General features: G+C 38.1%; 1 protein-coding gene across 3 annotated transcripts in view; it reads right to left on the bottom strand.

The window, feature by feature from the left end:
* The window catches only part of PHF2 (PHD finger protein 2), a 168,685-nt gene that overhangs the window by 45,065 nt on the left and 105,964 nt on the right, over positions 1-17,656 (bottom strand). For all 3 annotated transcript variants that reach the window (XM_042451500.1, XM_042451503.1, XM_042451501.1), the window contains exons 4-8: positions 11,846-12,006; positions 9,241-9,382; positions 5,064-5,250; positions 2,028-2,190; positions 510-597 (exon numbers count right to left, since the gene is read on the bottom strand). In XM_042451500.1, coding sequence (XP_042307434.1) covers positions 510-597; positions 2,028-2,190; positions 5,064-5,250; positions 9,241-9,382; positions 11,846-12,006 — 741 coding nt within the window. The remainder of the gene's footprint in view (positions 1-509; positions 598-2,027; positions 2,191-5,063; positions 5,251-9,240; positions 9,383-11,845; positions 12,007-17,656) is intronic.

Raw genomic sequence — 17,656 nt, 5'->3', positions numbered from 1 at the left:
TTCACTGATTTTTTTTTACATTTATGCTAATTCAACATTATGAGGTCAAACTCATAATGATAAGAGAAATTAAAAAAATGTTAAGGAACCAGTATACTGCTATATTAGAACTTAAGAAAATATTTAGTTGTTTCCCAAACGCATTGGACTGGGTCAAGATTAACATGCATGCAGCAAGTATGGTGGAAAGCATAGTGGAATGGGATATGTGCTTTGTGGGCTGATTGGGAAGGCATGATCTGCTTAATTTCACAGACAGTACCTACATACAATTTTCAGAGATTTCATTCCCATGCTCAGCCCTCTCCTTACAAAGGAAACATTCAGTAGGCTATCTTGACCCTCTGGGTAGCATTGTCAGGAAGCTGGAGGGGTCTCATAGGGAAGAGGGGCAAGGAAGTCTGCTCCATCAACTCCATTGCACATACCTGGCTTGGATCCAACCTATCATATAATTAGATTTTGACGTGGTCAAATATTATCCAATAAAGACAATGTAAGTACCTTACCTCATCTGCATTTCAACACTTAAGCTATGTAGAAAATGTCCCGCAAAAGCTAGGCAGTCCACAGGAGTTAAAGTTGCATAAATCCATCCTGAAATAGAGAGGGGAAAACAGCTCCTCTTTAAAAACTGAACTGAAATAAACCAGGCTCTTAATTCTTGAAGGTCTGTGTTCATTCATGATGTTTCTTTAAATGTGATTGAAATGCCTTTCCCCTGGAGAACCACCAAAAAACTAAGAAGGTTTTTTGGGTTTTTTTTATGGTTATTACCTTTAAAGCCCTACATGGTTTGGGTCTACATAGGTTACCTATGGAATCATTTCCTCTGGGAAGACATTTATTTCAATTGGCCAGGGCAATAGGAGTAGTAGTAGTAGTAGTAGTAGTAATAATAATTGCTGGTTGTTGTTCTTGTTGTTGTTATGACAAGTCATAATGACAAGTCATAATTTTGTGAATAATTTTGTTCACATTTGCTGAGCAAGTACGACTACTGAATTGAGCTGGGAAGAATTTACAGAAGAGAATGTGGCGGATGATAGGAAAGTGATTCAGTCCTTTCAAGCTATCTGACCTGGGGAACTGGCCATTTCCCCCCACTGTGCCAGGAACCAGTACCATGGCCTGTTACAGACTGCCAAAATAAAGCTGCTTCGGGTCTCTTTGGAGGTATGCTATTTAAATGATGCATGGGTCCTAAGAGTCCGGAGGTTGCACCAAAGCCGCACTTCATTCCTAAGCACTGGAGGGCAGCTCTGGTGCAGCTTCCGGATTCTTAGGATGCATGCTTCATTTAAACAGCATACCTCCAAAGAGACCCGAAGCAGCTTTATTTTTGCAGTCTGTAACAGGCCCATATTTTTACCTAACACATACAACTGTTTCTTTCTTTCCTGGAATCTTGCCCAGGACTGGCAGCCAATGGATTGGGGGCTAGGACCAGTCCAAAGACCACCACTTTGAGTAGCTTTTTGCAGGTAGCAGTTCTCTCTTAAAGATACTGGCAGCCATGCTGACACCTAGAGATGTCCTTTGCTAGTAGCAGCTTTACTCTCTACCAGACATACCCCTATACCTCTAACTTTGTAGCCCAGTTGTAGGGTAGAGGATGAAAGAGCCTTCAGGAAACACAACAGGTAAGATAAGCACCCACCTCCACCAAGATATTTCATTATAACATGTTTACTTGTGCATTAGCATTATGCAGAATATATGGAATGTATTTTGCCTCACATCATTCCATCCTCTCAAAAGATAAATAAATCTATAAATCTGAATTTCAATGGCTAGGTGCTGGGGGTTTTCTTCCATGTATTGAAGTATTCTCTTCAGAGTTTTAAAAAGCAAAAGTCACATTTACATACTGCTGTCCAACTGATATTTGAAACCTTACTGGCTGGTACTTCTCTAGAATATTGCTGAAAATTTCATGACTTTCACATGGTTTCTACCTCCAGGGTTCAAATCAAGAAATACATTCAGTATAAACACCCCATGTTTAATTATAACAGCACCCTTACCTGATGGGATAAAGAGTGTTTGTCCTTGTTTCACTGTGCATTTGTAACATTTATCCACTTGGTCAGCAAAAAACATCTCACTATTATTGGCTGCTGACTGCCAGCGTTCATAAAGGGAAATATTTGCAGAAGTTGGTTTGATGAGATAAAATATTTTTTCTCCCTGAAATAGAAAGAGTACTTTTGTTGTCCAAATCAGGTGAAATCACACTGTTAAGTCATTTGAAGTCTTTCTGTCCCAGCAGGATCCAAAGGACATTTGGGGTGGAAGGTTCTTTTTAGTGGCTTCACAACTACCTTCAATTTGATCCTTTCTCTGCCTTTCTTTGGCCGGTTGAGCTGAGCTGTGTTTTTAGCTGCATGGCTTTTAAAATGGTGGCTGGTTTTATCCCTTGTATTTTAGTTGGCTGTGTGTATTTTATTGTTGCTTGCCAACTTGGATACTGCGCATGGAGAAGCAATGTATATGTTAAGCTACTAAAGAAATAAGCAAACTGGATGTTATTTAAACCAATGCTCCTCAGGCTGATATGGGGGACCAGCAATTAATTTCTTCCGATTACTGTATTTGTACCCGGTGGGACAACTGTTTTGTTCTTTCACGGACCAGCAGCCAATGGCTCTGAGACTGACACTGATCTAGGGGATATCAATTTGCGTAGCAAAACAACATATGCCTAACATAACATATGCTAACATAAGCTGTAGCTCAGGTTTTGTTTTTTGTTTTTACATCTTCAGATCTTTCTGATTTTCATCCAGTAAAAGGAGCTGTCCACTTCAGGCATGACTATGCTCCCACAGTGATTGCACAAACATATAAGTTGTAGAAACAGGAATGTCTATTAAAACTACAACTGTGGCTATATGCAAAGTCCACTGTGCTTGGTTGTACTATACAAATTATTAAAGGACCAATGAAAAGATCACAGAAGTATAAGCCTTGTAATGTAATTGATCACAACACATGGCATTGGAGACTGGTGACTTCCATGTCAATGGACCACCCTGGGCATCAGTCTGAATTTCAACGCCAATGACTAAGATACTGAATGTTCAGCACTTTGGGCAGCTCTTTTACACTTTGTACAGAAAATCCAAATGGATTCAGGTTCCCACTGGCATGGAAGCCACCATGCAATTCTGATCCAGTGAGGGAAACATGGACCAAGCCTGGTGTTCTGTTCCTGAAGCTATTCCCATCTCCTTTCCAAATGTCTGGCCAATTATATTTGCAGAAAAAGGTTGATTTGACTGAGGATGTAAATGGGCCCAAAAATAAATGCCCCACATGATTAAATAGAACTTATCATAAGTACAGAAAAACCAACTTTGGTATTTAGTTAGAGGGGTGTATTATGTGCAGGTGAAAGTACTAAACTTTGATTAAAGACACATGGCAGGATGGAGTAAGTGTTTCTCAAATGTTGGTGAAAGCTTCTTATTATACAAATAGTTATCTTTTTGGTGTGCACTGACAGGTCTATTGGACAATGTCTATAGTATTCAATATGTGTCCTAGTGAATGTGCGTGTTGGTTTTTTATGGTACAGAAAGAGTAAACCAGATTTTCAAAATCCCAGATAATTTACCTCAGTGGCCTCCATATCCAAAACAAAAGTCAAGAATCTTATTTCCCTGTTAAAGACCCAGGAACAGACTTCATACCACCAGAATTTTAAAAATCAAATATTAAGTGGTGGGAATCACTGCTCACTGTTATACTGAATTATCAACTTAAATTTATCCAAAATGCAATAACAGTCTTATACAAAAGAAAAGTCCCAAAACTAAAATGAGTGTATTGCCAGCCTTTTGGTCAGTTTTGTGTAATCTGTAAATGGTATGCAAAACATTTATACACTAATTGGTTAGGTGAGGAAAGTGTTTTGTCAAAAGAAGAAGCAAGGTTAGGATAAGGCTGATTAACTATGGCCCCATAGAGACAGGCAAAAATAAAGCTGCTTTGGGTCACTTTGGAGGTATGCTGTTTCAATGATCCATGTGTCCTAAGAGTCCGGAAGCCATGCCAAAGCCACGCTTCAGTCCTAAGGACTGCATACCTGAAATATTGGAAAACTTTCTCAAATGCTCATTTGAATGTGTTTCTGTCAGCAATACTTGACAGTCAACACAGAAGAATCCCATTTCAGAGTCAGGTATGTGTACATGTAGATGGATAAATTGAAACTGTGGCCTGTGTTCTGTTATTTAGTCTTAGTATAGAGATTGATAAGGAGAGTTAATTTGCCTGTTTATTGCTGTCTTGACCAAAACATTTATCTGATTATTCTGAGAATTTTCTCCTTGAGGACAAGGATTATACAGTTACGCTAAAAAAAGAATTACGGTAAGCAGCTGCTATTGAAATATAGGCAACAAGCAAATACTGAGTTTTAAATTTTTATAATTCATGCCTAAATGAACTCACTGATTTTGTATGCTTGTCAAGGATTTTTTATTTCATTACCTATGATACTTGTTTAATATATGATTGTTGCACTTTCAGTATCTTTTAATGTTGGTCCTGTGAAATTAAATCAGTGATTTTATGTGTGCCAAAGCCCTTCCATTTCAGTACCAGAGATTTATTTCTCATATACCATTGCATTAGAACAGTATTAGTACAGGTTTTATACTGGCCATGCTTGCTCATATGTACTGCAATTGTTAATATTGCAATGGACATTGGCTTGAGGTAAACAAAATTTGATTTGACATTATAGAGGTTTTAGGGAATATTAGCAAAATAGTTGCCCAAAATAGTTAATTAAAACTAAAGCCCCATATGTATTTTTATTAAATGTCATCCCCTCATTTTAGCAGTAGAGCTTATGTAGGAACTGAAGATGGCCCTGTAAAAAGGGCTACAATAATTCTCTGAAGATGCCAGCCACAGTTGCTGGCGAAACGTTAGGAAGAAACTCTTCTTGGCCACATAGCCTGAAAAAAACCATAGATGTCGGCCATGAAAGCCTTCGACTTCACATTGGCTACAATAATGTTTATTTTAAAAAGATGAATAAAGCATCTTACTTTCAGGACATGATACCAGGCTGAGGCTCCACCGGAGTCTATGTGAAAATCTGTATAGCTGTCCTTCACACAGATCAGGCAGTATTTGGTCACTTTGGGTTTTGCCAGCAAAGCATCATCAGGCCAGTAATTGTGTACCCAAGAGAGTTTCTTGACAATATCAGGAGATTCTACAAAACTGGACATTCTGTTTAAAGATAAAACAAAATGTAAAAGATATGAATTAGCATAAAGCATACTGTCAGAGCTTTTCCAGGGCTAGTTTCCAGGGCTAGTTTCATAACATGTCATGACAACTGACAAATGATGCAAGTAAAAGAAAGAGCATTTGAAAAGACATCTTCAGGGTTTATGAACACCCTGAAGGGGCTGCCTTTGAAGAGTTTTTGGAAACTTCAGCTGGTCCAAAGAGCTGCAGCCAGACTGTAACTGGGGCAGGTCACAGAGACTGTACTATTTCCCTGTTGAAACAGCTTCACTGGATTCCAGTTTGTTTCCAGGCACAATTCAAAGTGCTGGTTATAATATATAAGGCTCTATATGGCTATCTGGAGCACCATATTTCCCTGTATGAGTCAGCCTGGGTTCTTTCAGTCTCATCACCATTGCAAGCATGGCTGGTGCAGATGCAAAAGAGGGCCTTCTCAGCAGAAGCCCCTAGACTCTGCAACTCATTTCCTCTCCTTCTGTCTGCAGGCTGAAACCTTTTGTTATTCTGACAGGCTTTTAAAACAGAAAGGGGATGCTATGTTGCTTTGAACTGAATTGTTTTTAATAGCTTTTATATTCTTCAATTGCATTTTATTCTTTTTTTAACAGGATACTGTGTATACTTACTATGAAAAGTTTCATTCTATTTTAATGTTCACTTTTTGTATATTTTTACAAATAAACATCATCATTGCCGTCCACACACAACCAGAGAATTTCACTGGTTCCTGCAGATAAAAGGGTAGCACCTATTGTGGGAAGGGATCCTAGAAAGAGTCTACATTCAGTGACTTTGAAGAGCAGAATAATATTAGGAATTCCAGGTAGCAATCCAGGAAGCTGCTGTATACTGAGGTGGAAGTCATAGGCCAGATTATTGAGTTATCAACTCTATGCTCTGCTTTAAACTTTAAAGCTTTAAAAAGTGCAGAATTCACCCAAATATCACATAGAGAGGGTAAGATATCACATGAAGTTTAATGCAGGCAATTAGAGCTGAGAGAGTGCGTGTCAGCGGAACTTTTAAGTTTAAGAAGAATGGCAGATGCTGCAGAACGTAAATAAGAGAAGGTAAATACCTGTACACTTGAAGCATTTGCGCCTGCACTCAAGAGCAGGGGACAATAGTAGATTTGGAATGAGGCTTATAGAGACACCTACCTTACATTAAATCTGTACTTCAGTTGGATAAGAGCTAGTGTATACCTCCATTGTGAATTAATTTGATTGGTCACCTAATTAGCTGAGTGGAAATAAGGACAAAAGAAAAAGAAACTGAGATGTAGCTCTTATCAGGCTGCTTTCTACATGCCTCCAGTGCAGAAGACACTGTTTTGATAATGGCTGCATTAGAATGAAGTATGTTAGAAATGTGTCATTCTTCAAACAGATGAGAATGTATACCTGAATGGATTATAGGCATGGTGGGTTCAGACTCGGGAGGTGATACTTTGAATTAAAAAAAATGAATAAAATAAGTATCTGATCTTTTCAACTCTATTCTGTCTGTTCTGTGTCTTACCACATCACTCTTTTGTTGTAACCTAATGAGGACACCAAGTTTGAATGTTTAATGACTACTGGAGCAGGAAAGTGGAAATTCAGGAATGGAAAGAGACTGGAATGTAGTGTTTGGAATTCTCAACAAAAGTACTGCACATTCCAACATTTTCCTGTACAGTAGTTACCACTTGATTACTAAAATCTGAGAAAGATATTCAGTAGCTGTGTTGGACAGGGAAGTTACTTTCTGTTGCTAATGGAGTTGAAAATTTATTACCTGTTTTTTATTGCCCTTTGTCTTTGGTCCCCACATAGAAAAGAAGGAGAATGACCTTTGCCTGCACTGAGATCCCTCTAGGACAACTTAACTACAACGCAAACAACGTCTGATACAGAATGTAGTCCTGTGATTTTAACATCATCATCTTTCTTTTCCTGTATGATTTTTTTTAACATCATTTGCCTGATGAAGAAGCCAGTGGAGATTTAAAAGCTTACATGATTTATTTTGTGGCAATAAAGGTATAATTCTTCTGTGTATTTCAAATATGAGAAGAATTCTTTTAGAGTGCAATCATGAGTATACATCAATAGAACTGACTTCTGAGTATGTATCTGTAACACTGGACTGTTAGTGCAGCTAGGCTTCTAAAGTGGGGTGGGCAACTTCGGAAGGATCAGGGGCTACACACAAATCTTGGGCATCTGTACCTACTCCCACAGGTCCCAAGAAACTATATTCTCAGTTTTCCAAATAGTTATTTATCCAGTGCCTTGAAATCATAGCAGCTTGTTTAGAAAAGTGTAGATACAGACTTGTTTTCACTTGTTGCTTTTGCATTTACCTTTTGTGTGATACCATACATTCAAAATGCTCCCTTATGTTGCACAGCTCTTATGCTCTATATCAGGACAGAGCATTGGAGCCTGTTAATGTGTCAGGCTCTTTGTTTAAAAAAAAATACATTAATTGCTAGCTGTTGATTACATCAGCAGCATGTAATGATAACTCCAAACATTCTTAAGAATGAAATGTCTCCTGTCATTATTGCTTCTCCAGTAGAATGCAACCATAAAAATACCTATTGAAATTTACCTATAATCACAGTGATTTGAAATTGCTTTGATCTATTTGTGCACAAAGAAGGGGTTACATTAGTAAAACAATAAATACTGCTTAAAGAGCTATGGATACTACAAAAAAATGATTTTGCAATTGTCTTGCAGACTTTCTGTAATCTGCATTAATTATCACTTCTTTCTCTCATCCAAAAGGATGGAATTCTCTTCTAAAACAAGCATTGTTCATTTTGACTGTGCCAGAGTTCATAATTTTCTATGTTTATAAAGGAGCCTCCTTTCCCTATAATATTAATCTTTTCATGTGTATGTAGATTACCCAGGAATCCTACATGAAAAAAGAAGTTTAAATTACATGGTTCAGCTAATCATAAATTCATTGCTCCCCACCATAAGTGAAATTCCCCAGAACAAAGTTTCAGTAAATGCATGTTGAAATTAAATAATTTGTCTCAAAGAACTGTAATTGTCATTCATAGTGTAGAGCAACTAAAAAACAAACAAACCCTAATCACATATGTGGTGGGGAAAAGATGGTTCTTTAGACTGATGGCCTCTAGCAAATGCATCGTTTCATTAAAAAAAAGAAAAGAGCAAGAAAAGAAAAGAAAGAAAAGAAAAGAGCAAGAAAAGAAAAGAAAAGAAGGTGTTTTATAGTATCCTTAAGATAACAGATTTATTTTAGCATGAACTCTCCTGGATTACAATTTACTCCTTCAGACCTATTGACAGAATACAATATTCATGGCTCAGGTATCATTTATGCACAGTTACATGGTTGTGGGAATGGGATCAGGGTGAAATGGGATACTGATAAAGTCAATTCTATCACTGGTCATACACCTTCAAGGTCTAGTTTAGCATGGAAATCCTGACAGGATAAACAAATCCAGAGGTCTGATAGGCTGTTGGGCTATTAATTATCTCTGTTGCATTAAGACAATACATTCTTATTTAATGAAAGGCAGCTTCATTGAAGTCAGTCTTTCCTTGAAGAGGAAAATGTTTTGTTTGTAATGGAAACCAGTACATTAATACAATTTGCGTGCCAAGAGGCCATTGTGGTTGTTGTAGTGTGCCTTCAAGTTGTTTCTTATTTATGGTGACCAAAAGGTGAACCTATCATGGGGTTTTCTTGGCAAGATTTGTTCAGAGGAGGTTTGTCATTGCATTCCCCTGAGGCTAAGAGTATATAACTGCCCAAGGTCACCCAGTGGGTTTCATGGCTGAGTGGACAATCAAATCCTGGTCTTTAGAGTCACAGTTCAACACTCAAACCACTATGCTACGCTGGCCCTCTAAGCCATTATCTGTGCTCAAACATTTACTAATAGACTGAAATTTATTACTGTATCTTAATCCACATATCCCCCTTACATCTTACCTTGTATCTGAAAATTCCAAGTTAATTACATTGAGGACTCGTTTCCTGTTGGTGCTGTAATAATAATCAACAAATTCCTTTAGCTTCATCGTGCAGTCTTTCTGCTTGGTGACATCAGTGACATCCACACTCCTTTCTGGTCCTAAAAAATAAAGAAAGAAAAGCACTGAAGATATTGGTAATGTTAAATTGGGTCCCATCAGAGTTCTTGGGTGTGATAAAGCTCAGAGCACCTTTTATATCTTCTCTTTCATCCAATAAGCTCAGGGTGTGGCTCTCCTTTCATCCTCACAACTGTGTGAGATAGATCAGACTGAGTGAAAGTGTCTGGCCCAAGTCACTGCATGGGTTTCAAGGCTCTGTGGGGGCTAGCCCCTGCATCTCTCAAATCTCAGGCTAAGTTTTTTTAAGTGATGATGGGCATCACTTAAAATGTACATGCATGCTACTTCCCCTGGTCATTTTTGCAGTGTGAGGGAAGCCATATCCACTGCCCCTCAGACTCTGCCTTCTGATTTTGATGTAGCAATGGAAAAAGATTTAAAATAAACAACAACAATGTACATACATCAACATTTCCTATTTATAAGTGAAATCATTTTGTTTGGGGTTTTTTTGCCCTTTAAAATTTCTATTGGAAATAAGGTATGTGGGCTGGGTGCTTTTTGATCTAAAAGTGAGCAAAAACTTTTTCCACTGCTACACCTACCCTTTTGTTGTTGTGTGCCTTCAAGTCATTTCCGACTTATGGCGATCCTATCATGGTGAACCTATCATGGGTTTTTCTTGACATGATTTGTTCTGAGGGAGTTTGTTATTGCTTTCCTCTGAGGCTGAGAAGTGTGACTTGCCCAAGATGACCCAGTGAATTTCATGGCTTAGCAGGGAATTGAACTCTGGTCTCCAGAGTCATAGTCCAACACTCAAACTATGCTACACTACTCACATGGAAAGCAAACCAAGCCTCTTAAATTGTTCTAACTTTCGAACCAACAATGGTTCCTGACATGAAACAATTAATGGCAGTGCCTGAAACATTATCAGTGCTATATAAATATCCTGTGATGTTAATGATTTCCTGTACCTTAGCTCATCACTAACCAAAATGGAGACTATAGTCAAGAAATTAGCAGAAGTCTAAGACTCGGAAGGGTAGCCATGAATGCGGCTAGATAAAATCCTAAAGTGTAAGGACATCACATTAAATATCAAAATCAGAATCATCCAGGCCATAATATTTCCACTTTCTATATTTGGGTCTGAAAGCTGGATAGTGAAAAAAACCTGATGAGAAGAAAATCAACATTTGAAATATTGTTCTGGAGAAGAATTCTATGAATACCCATGGTCTGCTCAGAAGAAAAACAAATGAGTTTTAGAGCAAATCAAGCCTAAATTCTCACTGGCAGCAAAGATGACTAAACTGAGGATATCATACTTTGGCCATATTATGAGACAACATGACTCACTGGAAAAGACCAGAAGACTTGATAAAGTAGAAACAGGGAAAAGAGGGAAAAGATACAAGCATAATTAAATATATATAAATGTAACATTTTAGGGAGTAAACAACCTCAGACTGATAATATGCAGAAAGTCTAAGAACCTAAGAAATAAGGAACTACAGATTGAATATCCCTTATCCAAAATGCTTGGGACCAGATGTGTTTTGGGTTTCAGATATTTTTCTTTTCTTTTCTTTTTTTCTTTTCTCTTCTTCTTCTTCTCTCTCTCTCTCTTTTGAATACCTGTATTAGCATATACATGAGATATCTTGGAGGTGAGACCTGTCTGAACACAAAATTACATTTCATAGACACCATGAAAGGTAATTTTACACAATATTTTTAATAATATTGTGCATGAAACAAAGTTTGTATACACTGAACTATCAAAAAGCAAAGGTGTCACTATCACAGCCACCCATGGTTTTTATTTTATTTTATTTTATTTTATTTTATTTTTGGGTTTTGGAGTACAGTATTTCAGATAAGGGAGGCTCAACCTGTACTATTGTAGGAAAACAAGGGACTAAAAGATCAGCAGTGAAAACTGTCTTCCAAAAAAGAAAGCCTTGCCAATAGCTAGCTTTGGGAAGTTACTTTTTAAAACTGTAGTTCCCAGAATCCCCCAACCAGCATGGCCACCATCATTGTCCATTAAACTAACATCTCAAGTTCTCCCCTAATGCAGTGGCAGGTGATGGCTTCCAGGACAATGGGATGATGAATCTTCTCTTAAGTTTTTGTCCAAATTTTAAAGGAGTGTTCTGAAAGAATTAGTTTGATAAGTCTCGGCACAATGGAAAACTCCCTGGAGTTCAAACTAAGCCCTGGAGAGCATTCACCACCCCAATGACATGGAAGCCACCCGTCGCCACTGTCCCAATGTAGGTACCATTGCTTCCACATCAGGGGAGTGATCCTTTCCATTTTTGGCTGCTTCCAATACTGCATGCTTTCTAGGATGATTGGTGTTGTAGTACATCACATCTAGAAGATGCCAGTTAAGTCAGGCTGATAAAGAGCTCCTCTTTAGTTTCCCTATAAATTTACATAGGTTTAGGTTGATTGGGCTGTCTACTAAGCAGAAGCAACATACATACCAACATAATTTTCGACATCACTAACATAAAAAGTTGGTGCAGGAACTGATATGCCTAAGCCATCCTTCTTCGGAACAAGAATAGGCTCTGTGAATCCATTTTCTTCCATGTATTCAACTGTTAGTTGGCTTCCGGTCACTTTTATTACCACATCTTCAGCACTAAACAGTCAAAACACATTTCAAGTTGTGTCAACTACAAAATTATTTCACACCAAAGTTAACATTTTCTTTTTGTCACTGATGAAAACAGCATGCAAATCACTATACTGTTCTCCACATTAAACATGTGATCCTTTGAATTCCTTGCTTTACTTAATCAGGCAGTCAGATGAACGTAAGAGTTCTCAAAACAATATACGTGATCTCTGCGAAACATGCTACACTGTACAACCCTGCTGGCTGAAGAACCCATGAAATACATAGTTTGCCAGCTACCTGACATGCCTATCAAATATTCAGGAACCCTGGAAACCATGTATCCCAGAATCCTTGACAGAGATAGCTATTTGAAAGTTCTAGATGCCAGGGAGCAACAGTGGCCTCAAAAAGAATCTTCTCAGTTGCCATTAGAGCCATCATTGTTGCTGTACCCACCATTTGTTAGAGGTAAATGGAAAGGGCAATAGGGCAGAAGAGAGTTTCTGAAGGACCCATTGCCTTGAGTATGAAAGAGCTTAATACAGAAGGTGCTAAAAGCCTAGGAAAATAGTGGTGGTGGTTAAGCAGATTTACCTATATGTTTCTTCATATATAATTGTATATTGTTTTCAAGATCTAGGGTCTAATGTTAATCCTACTTAAGTCTGAGAGAAATCAATGTGATAAGCTGAATGAGAAATCAATATGATATGTTAAATGCACTAAATTGTCCATCGATTTCAGTAGTGTGTAAACTCAATTTCTACAAATCAGTACAATGGGAAACAAATAAATAGCAGTAAAATGACTTAATGTATATACTGTACAATGCAATCTCCGCTCTGAGAGCCTTTAGGGTTGAAGGGCGGGGTATAAATATCGTAAATATATGCTGATGAGTACAATTATTTTGTGTATTATATTTGCAAAATAGTAAAACAAAATCTCAGTATTAATTATCTTGTTGCTCCTTTGGTGCTTTCTCTTTGTTCAAATTTTATTAAACTAAACAATGTTTCCATGTCATTAATGTTGTATCCATTAATCTAGAAAGACAAACTAATTACTTCACAATTTAAGTAATGATTAATCATTAGAAGTGATTAGTGCAAGGGTATGATGTTAACACACCCTGTACATTATTTTACTTAGGAAATGTTAACTGCCCTATTTGTGAATGGTAGTTTTCTTTTCCCACATGAAATATTATGTCAGGTAACTTTGGAAAAGTAGAGCCACTCACATGTACTGTATATTGCAGCCAAAACCCATATTTCAAGCTAGATGTCATCAAAATAATACTAGGAATATGTACGTGTTTTCTCTAAGTGATTCATTTTGAGCAGAACACTCTGTTACAGAATTGTCCCTCATAATTGGACTGAAAGAGCACAAATCACCAAGATGATTAAAATTCCATAATAACAAGTTCCAGGGGGAAACAAAATAAATTAAAAAATACTATGTACCTAATGTGAGATAAGAAACTATAATGCTTTATCAGTATGTAAAGGTATCTTGTAGCAGTATCTATGCAAAAGAGGTTGAAGGCTTGGTCTAGATCCTCAGATGCATCTACAAAAGCTTATGCTGCAACCCCTTTCATTCAGTTAGTTTCAAAGGTGCTTCAAGATCCATTTGCTTACTATATTCCACACTAACCCTGCTATGTCTCTGAATTCTACTATGTTTTATGTAAAGAGTTCTGCAAATACGTTAAAGACTGTTGCTCAACAAGCTTTAGCATTTATAATGTTATGCATTTAAGCCACTGTTTACATGTGTGTTCTAAAAACAGGCACCTAATGATAAATATGGGTGTCAGTCACAACCAAATCTGTACAGATTGCCAAAACCTTTTGAAATACATTATTAAGAAGCATATATTGCATATGCCGCATATACAAGCAACTTACTGCCTGTTTAAAAGTGTGTTAATATCTGTTTCTAAATAGATAATTGTGTATTGATTTGAAGTGGCATGAAAGGAAAATTGCGGCGATCTGATTAAACATACATGTTTTTTTTGGTCATTGTATATTTGAAGAACACCAGGGAAAATTAGATATGCAGATAACTAAGACACAAGGTCTTCTAAGCAAGCATGTTGTCATACCCAAGATAATGTGTCTTTCAAAAGAAGGTCATTACAAAGGATAGCTGATTGCAAGGTTAATTTCTCTCTCAATATAGGCATTTAAAGACATCAAAACTCTTTCAGAGAATACATGACTGCCCTCTTCTGTGCTTCCTTTGAACTACATCTCAGTTTAAGAACACCAATGACTTTCCTGGGACAATCAAGGAAGAGACAAACAAAAGTTTAAGAAGCAGATGAGCACCCTATGCTAGAATAGGAGGAAAAATCCTCTATAATAATTAATTATAACTAATTAACCACTCTCTAAATGTGGTGGATTATTTAAAAGTGCCCTACTATATAAATAATTTCCCATTTACCACTGAAACCTAGTACAAATAGCAAGTCTGCATTTGAGTAATTGTTGCTTTCTTCTCAATTGCCTTTGGTTTTTTAAAAAAAGTTCAAACAATCCCAGAGAGGGATTCTTTTTAATTATCTAACAACAATTAATTGTCTAACAGCAATTAAGGAGAGCACACTGAGGAACTGCATTGTTCAACTGTTCCATTGTAAAGGTGTTTTGTTATCCGTTCCATGCAAGCTAAAGATATTTTAGTCCATTTTATGTATTAAATGAAAGTTCCATGCAGTACTGAAAGGGTTACAGAGATGTGCCACACCAATTCTGACCAAGACATCCATGCATTGTGTGTTTCTACAAGGTGAAAGTCTACATGGCTGGAGGTCTATGCACATAGGCTTCCAGATGTTCAGGATCCCAGAATACGCAGAATGTATCAAGGCCAATGCACAAAGCATTTCTTCTTTCAGATGATCATGTGTCAATAATAGGGCAAGTTCATATTCAAAGAACTCCACAGCCTTTCACGTGAATAATGCATGAAAAAGGCTTTTGCTCATCTGAAAGCAGGAATGGATGGAAGTTTGCTTCCCACTAGTTGGTTGCTTTGTCAGCATGCTGAGAGAAATGTGTGGGAACAGGAGGGAATGACTATCTGAGGGGCCATTCAGACTACCTTTTACCCCGGATCAGAACCCGGATTAACTACGGGAAGTTCATATTGGCCCCGATCCTTCCACAAGCAAAAATTAGGCTTCCACACTTATTCAGGGGCAAATGCCCCTTGGCGCGGGTCTTTTGAAAGCGGAGTTTAAGCTGTATCTTTTGAGAAAACCGGGTCTGGCAAATATGAACTCGTCCCCGATCATGATTGGGTCAAGTTCAGGAGAGGGAGGGCGGAACATACCTCCCCTTCATTGGTGCGAAGAAGGAGGAGAAGGAGGAGGAAGAAGGAGCTGGGGGAAAGAAGGGGGCCATGAAGGGCAGAATCGGAAGGAGGAGGAGGAGGAAGAAGGAGCCGAGGGGAAGAAGGGAGCCATGAAGGGCAGAATCAGGAGGAGGAGGAGGAAGAAGAAGGAACCGGGGAAAAGAAGAGGGCCATGAAAGGCAAAATCAGGAGGAGAAAGAAGGAGCCGGGGGGAAGAAGGGGGCCATGAAGGGCAGAATCAGAAGGAGGAGGAAGAAGAAGGAGCCAGGGGGAAGAAGGGGGCCATGAAGGGCAGAATCAGAAGGAGGAGGAGGAGGAAGAAGGAGCTGGGGTAAAGAAGGGTGCCATGAAGGGCAGAAACGTGAAGGAGGAGGAAGAAGGAGCAGGGTGAAGGGTCAATTTCAGGAGAGGGAATTAAGTCAGAGGGAGGGCAGGGAACAGAACATGCCTTTTTTGTATTTTTATTTTGACAGACTATGCGAATACAGTACTTTTTCTACAGGTAGATACATATATAGATAGAATATGTGTGCTGGTGCTACATTTCCCTTTTATTAATTTCCTCCCAGCATGGCACTTTACTTTGCAAGAGCCTTTTTTCTAAATTATTTTTATATGTGAATGCTACAATGCAAATGTTACCAATGTTTCTGTTTTATTTGGCAAATTGATACAGAATGCTTTTGCTACTGTATGTGTCTGTAAGGAATTCTGGGGTGGCTGAGGGAAAGCAAAGGATGCAGAGATGACATTTGGGGTGAGGAATTAATTTATTATTATTATTATTATTATTATTATTATTATTATTATTATACGTGTATGAGGCATTCTGGGGTCGCAAGGAGGGAAGATGCAGAGATGGCATTAGATTGCATTTTGGGTTTGAAAACGGAGGCAGAGGAAGATCCATAATCTGTAGTGACCCAAATACACACAACACACACACACACACACACACACACACACCTGGAAGTTTTTAAATTTGACAAACTATGTGCACATTGCCACCAGTTTTTTTCAAAAAAGGAGGGGGGAAGCACCCATCCGTTTACCCAATTGCTGTAGAAAACGTCACCTTTGACGAAAGCGGAACTGAATTTGATTGACAGCAAAGGAGCCTTCTTCTAAACCGGTACCTGCAAATGTGAACTCCCCGCAAAGAGCTGCAATGGCATTCAGGGTTAAATTACCCCGATTAAGGTAAATTATAGTGGGCACTTGCTTCCAGAGAGATTCGGGAGTGGGGGGGACCTGCATCTGCACAGTTCCATCCAGGATAAATGGGCCAGTGGGAATGGGACCCTAATCTCTCTCTGCCTCAGTTCTTCTATAATGAAATCATTGGGATTATAGAAGTTTCACTCAGGGAAATGAACAGTAGGTTAGGCTCCAACCCTTCTGTTTTTCTAATGACAGTTGCTTAGAATGCCCTCAATGACAGTACACAATCCCAGAAGGTTCGTGGACAAACTGTCACTGGAGATTTCTCTGTTGTAGTTCTTGTGAACTTCCACGTAAAATGCAACTGGGGTGTTAAACTGTCCAGTGCAAAGCACTATGACAAAGACTTTTTGGCATCTTTAATACTGTCTACTTTTGTCTACTTGTGACTTCTGCCTTTTGTTGCTTCCATTTCAGCTGTTTTAATGGTGAAGAGCACCGTTACTAGATTTTAATTAGCTCCCATGCATTGCAATTAATTACTGGTTTGTTTGTTTGTTTGTTTTTCCTTTTCTGTTACATAGAACAATTTTGTTCAGTAGTGTATATCACATTGAATGTAAGCCAATTAAAGGCAGAAACTACCATTTAAAAAAATACAATCTAATTAACATTTTTGAATGCTACTTTCTTGTAAGTAAAGAATATACAAGGATCCTGCTGTTGCTATGAATTGCTGGATAATTATATTGTGTCATTTATAATAGAATCTTGGTTATATGGGTTCAGTATTGTTCAATGATTAATTATGCAATATATTGCATAGAACATTTTTGATTGTCCTACTGATGTCAGGGTAAAGATTTCTTAATATCCACAAACAAACCATTGTAATGTTGTTTATTGTGGAAAAGCAAATACTGTATGGCCCTAAATTTGACAACAGACAAGGTGCAAAAATCATTGGGACTAGTACATTTTACAGTGTGTCTCTGCAGGAAATCACACAGAGAGCTATTAGTCTAAAGTCTGTTGTACTGTTGGCTACATAAATCTAGATGGAAAACCTCCTGATTTAAAAAAAAACCAGCAACAGCACATTCAACACACCTTCTTCTACTTCACAGCATGAACTAAC

The sequence above is a fragment of the Sceloporus undulatus genome, chromosome 2, assembly GCF_019175285.1.
Source record: "Sceloporus undulatus isolate JIND9_A2432 ecotype Alabama chromosome 2, SceUnd_v1.1, whole genome shotgun sequence".
In the NCBI taxonomy this organism is placed as follows: domain Eukaryota; kingdom Metazoa; phylum Chordata; class Lepidosauria; order Squamata; family Phrynosomatidae; genus Sceloporus; species Sceloporus undulatus.
The sequence above is the reverse complement of the archived record's forward strand: the minus strand, read 5'-3'. Positions and strand labels throughout refer to the sequence as shown.